Source organism: Symsagittifera roscoffensis, chromosome 1, assembly GCF_963678635.1.
Source record: "Symsagittifera roscoffensis chromosome 1, txSymRosc1.1, whole genome shotgun sequence".
Taxonomy (NCBI): domain Eukaryota; kingdom Metazoa; phylum Xenacoelomorpha; order Acoela; family Convolutidae; genus Symsagittifera; species Symsagittifera roscoffensis.
Window position 1 is genome coordinate 21,126,591 of NC_087062.1, and position 10,736 is coordinate 21,137,326.

Sequence of the window (10,736 nt, forward strand, 5' to 3'; positions counted from 1 at the left end):
TGATTGTATTTACACAATGGAGATTAGTGTAATACAACGAAGTAACTTTTTTTCCCAACCAAGTCGCAAATAGAAGTGCTCATTTTGTTACACTTTCGGTAATTTTCTAAGCATTGGTATTCAAAAAGATAGCACCTGTAGCTGCTTTTTTGTGGCATTGTTTATTTTTTGCAGGCGACCTTGGCGCAGATGCGAGGATTCTAATCTACAGGTAGGAGGTTGAAGTCGGGCACAGTAAAGTTTTTGGTGGTATTTTGCTGCATAACATTGGCAATTTATTAGCATTTGTAGCTGCTTTATTACTAGCTAATGTTCGTAACTTTCCCAGCAATCGTGTCGCAGATGCAAGGACGTGAAAATTCTAATTTCAAAAGTTCGGATGCCCAATTCCGGCTCATAATAAGAGTTTCTAAGCTTTTGTTTCTTGCCTGGTTTTCACTTTGTTTTTGGTTTTGTAGAGCTTAAAGTTCGAGGCTTATTTTTACTTTTTCTTTACCTTTTTTTGGCTTTTTAGATATATTTTTCGCCGTTTTCTTGCTTGTTTTTGCAAAATTTTTCGCCATTCATCCGACTCAAAAATCATTCCGAGTTGAATTGAAGCAAGGTTCTCAGTCTGAATAATTTTTAACGAGATGCAAATCATATCACGGTTTATTCTACCTAGTGGAATAGGGAAATTATGGGAAAGAAATCCGAAAATTAACTCATCTTTAAATCTTAGGTTTTATCTAAGAATTTACTGATTGTGTTTGCGAAGTGCTAGTTCGCTTCTCATCTAATTTTTACGCCTACCAATTTCTTTGATTGAAAAAAGGCGAAAAACATAAGCTGAGAGGGATGTTCCAAAAAATTAGAACGTGCTTAGTCTTTTTTTTTCATGCACTATTAGTGTAGCTTTTCAGAGGGTCATAAGTAATTCATACGGCAACTGGTCGCTCTTGATAAGTGTCAATGAGCGCAGTGAAGACACATGCTAATTGTGATTTTTGTTTTAATTTTCGGCGAAAAATAAGTTTTTTTTGGTTCGGCGTAAAAGTTATTTTTTTTTCAACTTGAAGCTTGGCTTTGTTCCCTAGTTCCTTAAAAATTCATTTGCTCAAGGAAAGACACATTCTACGCACAATTGTTGTATTTTTCTGTTCCGATCATTGAAAACGGGGAGGAACTTAGTATTCGGGTTTGTTATAGTTTTTTTTTCAACACAAAATCAGGTACCACAAATAATTTATTGAATGAAATGAATGGTTGGAGTGATATATCAATTTAAAGCCCTTTCAGTTGTTTCGAACGACATTGAAAAAGTTTCATAAAGGTGTCATAGTGTCGTGAAGTGTTTTAAGTCGTTATTCAGTTTCGAGTAAAGCGATTGAGTTGCCTTCGTTACATAAAAATTTAACTTTTATAAGGGTTTTTGGGCTATAAAACTTGATTTTACTCAAACCAAGTTTAGGAAGTTTGATTGAGCTCTTCTCTGTCGTTAAAAGTTTTTAAACAAAATTAGAAAATTGTTTTGCAAAAAAGTTAGAAATTAAATTTCTTAAAGCTTTTTTCATTTTTTTGTCCATAATGTCTAATTCTACGCGTTTGTATAGTTCTGCAATCACACCACGCACTTAAAACGAAACGTTTTTAAAGTTTTCGTTTTGAATGTGGTTGGAACATTCTGTGCTACTTGCACAGCAACCGGCTATCTTTGTTTTGATTTTGTGCCTAGTGTCAAATTTTTACTCAGTTTTTTGAATTTTATATGTTTATCGGTTTTTCTAGTTTTCCTTCAGAGTTTTTCTTGGTTTCTTTTTTATATCAGATTTGTTTGTTTTGTATTGCAAGTGATGAGAAGCTTCTCTTCGCCACTGTGCTGTGTCTTTGATCCGCGCACTCGAAAAAGTGGGAAATTTTAATGGCGTTGGGTAGATTTTAGGTACTTCCAAGTAAATTTCTGGTGGTCAAATTTGTGTTAGGTAGGTACTATCTTAATGCCCAAGCAGTTTTGATTGGGATTTCAAATTGAAATTTCCAAAAGTTTTAGTGTCGAGAAAAACTGGTCTGCGTTTGTTATTTAACCACTGTAATTTTTAATTTCTGTTTGATCGGTTCTACTTTGGTTATCTTTTGCAAAAAAAAACCAGTTTGGAAATGAAATTTTTGTGAAAAGTTTTCCTCCACATAGTGAATAACTGTTTTAGAAACATTTTGGAAAGGAAATAAAGACTGAAAGGGGCTTTTAAATGAAACCTTTAAATGAAACCACATTCGATGCCCTTGAAGCGGTCTGTAAATTTCTTGATTTTGGTTTTTAGTTATAGTTCTGGGGTTGATCCAAACCATAAGTGCATATTCGAATGGTTGCAAAGATTTAAAACTCCGAGTTTTTTTTCAGGTTTGAGTGTGATTACCGATGGGAAAACAGAACCGTAAAAGAGCGTCAGCTCAACTGAAGTCGAAAGCTGAAGAAAAAGAGCAGAAAGAAGACGTCTTGGACGACAATGAAGTGGCCGAATCCAAGCCAGAGATCGGAAAAGGGCTGAATTTAAACCGAAAGGTTTCATTATGAATATGTGTTAAGTCTGTCATTTGCAATTAGTTGATAAAATCATAGATATCCTCTTTTTTTCTGAGCCAATAAAAACATTTTAAAGAATAAATTGAAAGGAAATATTGAAGCATAGATTGAAAGGTAATATTAAACTATTAGTTAAAAAATCTTAAGAGCAGTAAATACTGAGCAGTTGAATTGATTTTTCTGTCTCTATTTCGTATGAAAGTTTTCAGAAAAATGAACTTTTTCTTGTTCTTTTTTTTACTTCATTTTGCTTCTTTTGTCAAATTTTTCCTAATTCTGAGCCATACGACAGTTTGCTTGCTAGAAACGTTTACTCGTCAGTTCATTTCTTCACACTGGTATGTTATAATATAATTTATAAATATTAGAAGCCATTTTTAGTCGGGTTTTGAAATCTTATTTGGAGAGAACTGGAAAAGAGTCAATTTTTCTCTCGTGGCATACAGTTATCGGCGCAATAACAGAAAAGATATTTTTTGTTCACTTCCAGTGTTTGTACAAAACTACTCTAGAATTAAGCCCTTTAAAGTGCTCAGAATGGACTCCTCATCGGTCAATTCAAAGAAACGCCTCATCGTTGTGCTAGATAAAGCAAGTTTGCAAACAGCGAAAACGTCCAGCAATTACGAACTGCTAGACTGCGATAAGCACAAGCATCTAATGCTGAAGCAGAATATTGACCCGAGCACTGTGAGACCAGACATTTGTCATCAGAGTTTACTGATGTTGTTGGATAGCCCGCTGAACAAGGCGGGGCTTTTGCAGATTTACATCAGGTAGGTCCATCTTTGCAGTATAGTTTTTCTTAAATGGGTCTTGTAAACCTGAATTTGTCCTAGCTGGCTCGTGAGAGTCGAGACTTTGCATATTATGATGGTTATATTGCAAATTTTTGATTTGTCAGCTGTATGCCAGTTTCTCCTCTCCCGGAAAATATCTCCTTGGATTAAAAACAGCTTTCTCAATCCTACTAATTTTAATTTATCTAGAGATCGCTTACCTCACCTTGCGGAAATGCACGCCAAATTTTTGTGTCTCCAACGCTTTTTGTAGATTTAAGTAGTTAAATTGAATATTCAGTAAACGCTTGTGTTATGAAAATTTACTCCTAAATGTTATGAAACTTCTAGCTCCTATTGAAATATATTTTTTTGTGAGCATGCTCTCTTTAGTTGGTAAATCCTCGAAGATTTTAATGTCTTACCGGGTAATAACGTACCATCTGAAAACATTTCAATGATTCGCTCCCCTTAATTTCAACAAGTTGTCGCTTCACTCATATGAAAATCCTAGTGGTGCTGATTTGGTATCCAAAGTAAATCAAATAATTTCTTATGGTGTTGAGAAAAACTGAAATTTGACTATTCAGACCAATTTAAATCAACAATGGCCTGTAAGTTCCCCTTAGCAATTGTAAGCTACTAATTGTCGCCTGGTACGAATTAGTGTTCCGTTTGAATCGTCGTTTGACTTTTTTTGTATGAGAAAAGTTGACATTTGGCTGTTCAGACCAATTTAGATCAACTGTGGTCTGAAAATTTGCTTCAGACTAATTACGCTTGTGATTATCCAGCGTTATCAAATCAGAACATATACCTATTTCAATCTAACAGTTTATCTAGAAACAGTGAGTCTTTTTGTCAATTCTTTTGTTCGCTCTTTTTGCGTCAATCAGTACATTTTTCTTCTTTTTTTTTAGTTTTCGCTGAAAAAGTTTTTTTTTGCCTGAAAAATTATAGTTTAAGTTTTATGGTCATAGCTGCTTCATAGTACATCGCTTGGAAAGCAAAAAATTATAGTTTAAGTTTTATGGTCATAGCTGCTTCATATTGCATCGCTTGAAAGCAACAAATGAGTGTATATATCGTTTTTGGGTGTAAAAAACTTTAAAATCTTTAAAGTATATGTCCTCAAACAAACAATCAGACATGTGTATAGTTGAATTGAGCTGTTGCGGAAGCCGCATCTGTAAGCGGAATTCGCAAAGTGTACGGGGAATCCGCAAATTGTAAGTGGAATCCGCATTTTGTTTGCGGATTCCGTCTGCATATATGTATGTATGTAGTAGCGTTTAAAATTATATCTTTTTATTACATAATTTGATTTTCTCTAAAATAAGAATTTGCTAGATCAGTGTTTGGGATTAATGGAATCCCAATTACTGACCAGTATTTGGGTTCGATGAAATCCCAAATACTGAACTAATTCGACGATTTGCTATGCGTTGGGTTTCTAATCACTCTCAACCTAATGACTCCAAATAATGAATTTTTTACATATTTTTTCCATATTATTCTAGTTTGTGGGATTCCATCAATCCCAAATACTGACCAGTATTTGGGATCGATAGAATCCCAAATACTGACCTAAGTTGCGATATGCTGTGTGGCTGTGTGTTGTGTTTCCGTACACTCTCAACCCAATGACTACAATTACTTAATTTATTCGGCGTTTTGCTTCCAAAATTAGCATTTGTGATTGACGCAATCCCAAATACTGACCTAATTTGGCGGTATGCTGTGTGTTGTATTTCCATACACTCTCAACTCAATGACTCCAAATATTGAAATTATTCGGTAGTGTGTTTCCAAAATACTAAAAGATGACATCCACCAATTTAGGTAACCAATGTTTTCAGACTTGTTAGCGGATTCCGCTGACAATGGTTAAGTCCTTTCTTATAAATTCCGCATTCCAGATCTAGTTTTTAATTGTTCATATGGAAGTTCAGTATTGATCAAAATTCGGAATCCACTTACAGTTTGCGGAATCCGCTTACATTTGCGGATTCCACTTACATTTTGCGGAATCCTTTTACAGTTGTGGAATCCAAAACTACTAGCTCTATTCGCTTGTTGCGGAATCCGCAACAAAACAAATGTGCCGACAAAATTTACGTTATACTCATATGTACGCGGAATCCACGGAAGTTTTGTAAGTGGAGTCCCCTTACATTTTGAAATATGTTTAAAGATTAGTTTTTGGAATCCAGGAACATACAGACACAAAATTGTGCGTCTATCCAGGGCATAGTTTGGCCTCGTGATGCTGAAAAACATCTGCATTTGAGTCAAATGTGTAAAAAATATTTATAGATTGATATTTCGATTTTGGCTAGCTTGCCAAACGAAAATCCGCAGAACGATTATACGTTTCATCTCTGTATTTTAATTTTCAGAGGAACTAGTCGCGAATTAAACCTCGTCTGTTTTTAGAGCTTCTTAAATGTAGGCTCAGTATTTTTTTTTAAATCGTCCTTAGCTTGCAAAAATAGTTGTAGTCGGATTATTCTATACTTCTTGCATAGCTACCGGCTATTCTTTTTAAGCATGAAATGTAAATTATTGCAATATAATTATTGCAATAAATGATTTTTTCTTGGCGTCCCTGGAAATAACCGACAAATCTATAGGTATGACAATTTTATTGAATGAGATTGGGAATAGACGAAAGACTAGTACGCTGGTATTTAGGACTGACAAGAACTTGTTGATTGAGGTGCACCCCCAGACCAGGATACCGAGGACGTTTCCTAGGTTTGCGGGGCTGATGGTGCAGCTGCTTCACAAATACGTTGTCAGAGCTGCAGATGGACCAGTAAAACTACTCAAGGTAACTTCATGGAAAAAATATAAATCTGGTACAATTTTGAGTGTGCCCTTTTATAAATATAATGTACAGCGAATTTAACATGTAAAAAATTGATTTTTGAGGCATCAGTTTCTGAATTTGAACTGTTTTAGGTTCTTGTTTCAATCCCCTTATTTATATTTTTGGCACATTTCTTTTTAAAAAATGCGATTAATTGTCTTCAGTTATTATAAAGCAAAATAAAACATCTGTGTGAACAAGTGAACAGATAGGAACAATTTTTCTAACATGAAAATTTGTATGCTGGTTTTTTAAAGAAATATTTATTTAATTGTATTTAAAGTGTCAGATCTGAAAAAGATAGCAATTTTTAGCCCATGCGGGAACAAATGCGACTTTCTGGCTAAAAATACCGGCTAAACGGTATGGTTGAAATATGGTAGGGAAAAGATTGAGTAATGTAAACATGTGTTCCACTGCGTAAATTTTGGCTATCATTGGGTCAGGAATGTGTTCCAAAAATTATTGACAAAAACTAGTTCAGCGTACACAAATATCCTTTCTTTTTTTTGGCTAGTAATTACACCCGCGAGAGCAAGTGTCTTGTAATCGGGAGCTAAATTTTTTTTTCCCGTGAACATATTTTCTACAAATCTTGTAAGAAATTAAGAAATACGTGCAGTTATTTTCACATGCTGACACGGTCAATTTCATGCAATTTCAATTATAACAACCAACTTAGTCCTTATATAGTTAGCAATTAATTTTTCAAATAAATTTACAGAAAAAATCATGTGTTTTTCGGATTAGTTGTTTTTATCTTAATTTTAGTCAGTTCGATTTCCGTTTCTTAAATGCATTTACATTTTCTGGTAGGTTTTTTTTTTCATTAGCTTTGTTTTCGAAGCTTGTGTTTTAATTTTGATTTAAACAGTTTTTATTATAACTGAAAATTGTTCTTTAATTTTTAAATTTATTAACAGTGATTTTGAATAATTTTTGAATGGTATCGGTTTTTAAGAGTCGATGAACGTATTTCAGACTCTTTTATAGGTCTTGATGACTTTTTCTTTGTTTTTTTTTCCAGGAAAAATATTAAAGTTTGTTCAGGCTCATTTTCTTTGTTTGAAGGACGACAAACTCAACTATTCGATAGCGAAAGTGTAAAATGTCACAAAAAACGCGATCGACTTCTTACAGCTTTCCTAGAGAAATGAAAAAATTAGCTATCAATCCAATTTTCTCAATCAGTTTAGTTTCATTAAAAAAGTGTCGATAATAAGCTGTTCCTAAAATTCAAAGAGCTTTGAGGCTATCTATTTTTTTCTTGGAAGTTCGGAAGTTGAGATTTCTTTTAAAAAAGTAGTCTTTTTTTGTTTACTTGCGTTTATCGGCTTTTTCGAACTAAGTGTTGTCTATGTTTGTTATATGGTTTAGTCATCTCCTTTTGCGTACGTTGGAAAGAAATTAATATTTAATGATTTTGTATGTTTCAAGAGGGGTGGGCCGGTAAAAACTTCCCGTTTCAGAACTTTATAGCTCATTTTTGATGACTACAGTTTTCTTTTCGGCTTCACGGGAGTCGACCCAAGTTGTGTCGGTTAGTTGCCGCTCGTTGCAAAATCTTAATATTTTGTCGGGCTGTCTACAGAAATTATCTTAGGTGAACACGTGAACAAGTTTTTTCTCGACTCTTTCCAAGAAAATTTGTCTCTTATCTATTTGTTTTTTTGTAATGCATAGTTTTTGCTGTCTCGCAAGTTGAACTTGCTTTAATTTCGATCTTTTAAAACCAGGCTTCTTCCCAATTGGTCTACCGGTGACCTTGATTTTTTTAGTATTAAATTGAATTTTCTTTCCGGCAAACATTGAGTATTGGGACTATCGCCTGTTTTCTTTGCTTGTTTGCTACATTCTATATTTTCTGAGCCTGTAGTTTTCACTGTAGTTGCAAGTGTTGTTTAGCTCACAGTTTGTATATTTACTATTGTTGACTTGTATATATTGCATATATGTTTTTTAAGTCTAGAATATTTTTTCGACCTAAATGATTTCGGCTTATGCATTGTGTTGGCTTGATGAATTTATTTTGTATAGTTTGAAGAGCAAAAATTGTTGTTTCGGACAATTCAGGTCGGTTGTGCTATAAAAGTTCTTAGTTAGTCGTTCAAAACTTTTTCTTGATAAGAATTTCTTATGGTATTTTTTTGGTTTCGACTCAATGTGCCTCTACTCAGGTTTTTTTCGGCTTAGTAGCCGCTTGTTAAGTACTCAATGTTTTTTAAATGGTGGTGGTTGTGTTTCTCGACTGTTTTTCTGAAATTGATTGTATCTTTTTTTTTCAAAAAAAAAGTAACTCTTTTCATATATATATTTTTTTCAAATAAGTTAATTTATTTCATTTGCATTTCGCTAGGTTGCAATGCTAAGCTCTCAATGCATAGAAAATTCTTTATAACAGCTCTAGACGTTTTCTGTCATCATTTTGAATTTCTACATTTTGAATTTCTTTGGATTTTGTCTTCTGTCTTTCTTATGTTTTTTAATTGTTGTTTTCTGGCAAAGCTATATAGGCAATTGTTTTGCTGAGTACAAGTTTTTTCGGGATTTTTTCGAAAATAAAGTAATGTATTTAAAAAAAATCTAGTTTTTTATATTTTACAATTTTATTTTTAAGCTAAAAAATTTTGTCTGTTTTTTGTTTCCACTACCGTCGTAAGCATTTTGGAAGATTTGTTCTATTATGCTTTAATAATGTGTTTTCACAATCTTAAAACTTGCCAAGCATATGTTATGTTCTCCTGGAATTAACCGATTTTTATTTTTATGTTCGATTTGTTTCAGTCTCAAACATTGAAAAGTTATATAATGATTCTTCTTTGCCTATTTTTTTGTTTTTTTTTGTCCCAAGTTTGATTGATATTAACCCTCTCATATTCATCCGAAAGATTATTAGATAAATAGGCTTGAATTTTTTCCGAAGAGGGTCTTAGAATCTAAGAATTGCAAAAAAAACGTTTGTTTCAACTTAAAAAAGCTTTATCGAAAACATTTGGAGTGTACTTTATCGCCCTTGCAATTAACGAGGGTATTTTATTCTGGAACTAGATTTCTCCATAAACAACTTGCCAACAGAAGTGGGAAATTTTAAAACGGACATTTGTTGAATGCGACTGTATGCTGGGTCATCCTATGTATGTATATGTATATGTATATGTGTATGTAAGTATATGTATATGTATGTATATATGTATATATGTATGTATGTATGTATGTATGTATGTATGTATGTATGTATGTATGTATGTATGTATGTATGTATATATATATATATATATATATATATATATATATATATATATATATATATATATATGTGTGTGTGTGTGTGTGTGTGTGTGTGTGTGTATGTGTGTGTGTGTATGTGTGTGCGTGTGTGTATGTATATGTTTATGTACATATGCTAATAATCGACTGTATGCTGGGTCATCCTATGTATGTATATGTATATGTGTATGTATGTATATGTATGTATATATGTATATATGTATGTATGTATGTATGTATATATATATATGTGTGTGTGTGTGTGTGTGTATGTGTATGTGTATGTACATATGCTCATAATCTTTTAATGCTAATTTTTTCTTTGCCGTAATTTTTTGGTCTGTTTTTGCATTTCTGTTCATGCATTTGTAAATGCCTTTAGGTGTATATGCACTTTTTGAATTGAATTCAAGTGCTTCTGCTAAAAGTTAGGTAAATTGCGCTCTCCGAAACGAAAGAGGAAATGGTGCGAAAAACGTTAACGTTTTCTAGTTTGAAAGTGGATTTGAAGGTATTCAGCGTCAATTTTGATTTTGTGGTTGGTTTCAAACCATTTAAAACTTCTACCAAATAATTGTGAGTGTAATCAGTAGTGATCTGAGTTGTATTTGTTTTTTTTTGTCTGGAATACAATGTATAACTTTTGTAAAGGGGTCTCATAAAATTTTTCATCAGTTTGTTGCAGTGTGTCTAGTTTTGAGTCCAGAACTCTGTTTAATAAAGCAACTTAATTACAATTTTGGAGTCAGCTAATTGGCCATACTTTCTTTCGTTTTAGTTCGCTATATTTTTGATTATCATTGCGATTAGAATACATCGGTCATAGTATTTCAAGAAAGGTCTGAAGATTTTTGGAAATTAGGAAATTAGTTGTTTTGTAATACTGACCGTGATATTCAGGTAATCAAAAACGACATCTCAGACTACCTTCCAGTTGGTTGCGCGAAAATTGCTACCAGTTTCCACACGGACAACGTCGTTGACTTCCGCAAATTTGTCCCGAAAGAGGGAGATGACAGTCCTCTAGTGGTAGTGGTAGGCGCCATGGCCCATGGATCAGTCTACCCTGAGTTCACAAATCAGACAGTGTCCATAAGTGGCTACCCTCTTTCGGCTGCTCTTACATGTGCAAAGATATGTTCAGCAACCGAGGAGGTATGGGGCGTGAAGTGATTATGAGCAAAACTTCGACTTTGTCTGAACTGATTTTATGCAGCTGAAGTTTTGTGTGACTGGCTTTGACAGTTTTGTTTTG

General features: G+C 33.5%; 1 protein-coding gene across 1 annotated transcript; it reads left to right on the forward strand.

Moving 5' to 3' along the window:
- Positions 1 to 2,384: 2,384 nt before the first annotated feature.
- Positions 2,385 to 10,730, forward strand: LOC134855419 (ribosomal RNA small subunit methyltransferase NEP1-like). The gene is made up of 4 exons (XM_063871937.1): positions 2,385 to 2,518; positions 3,089 to 3,339; positions 6,037 to 6,175; positions 10,382 to 10,730. Exons 1-4 carry the CDS (start codon positions 2,399 to 2,401, stop codon positions 10,652 to 10,654), a joined length of 783 nt encoding a protein of 260 aa, XP_063728007.1. The 5' UTR covers positions 2,385 to 2,398; the 3' UTR covers positions 10,655 to 10,730.
- The last annotated feature ends 6 nt before the right edge of the window (positions 10,731 to 10,736 follow it).

Coding starts and splice junctions, on each gene's coding strand:
- LOC134855419 (XM_063871937.1), top strand. CDS start 2,399: ATGGGAAAACAGAACCGTAAAAGAGCGTCAGCTCAACTGAAGTCGAAA. Junction 3,340..6,036: donor CTTTTGCAGATTTACATCAG/GTAGGTCCATCT, acceptor GCTGGTATTTAG/GACTGACAAGAACTTGTTGA. Junction 6,176..10,381: donor GACCAGTAAAACTACTCAAG/GTAACTTCATGG, acceptor CGTGATATTCAG/GTAATCAAAAACGACATCTC.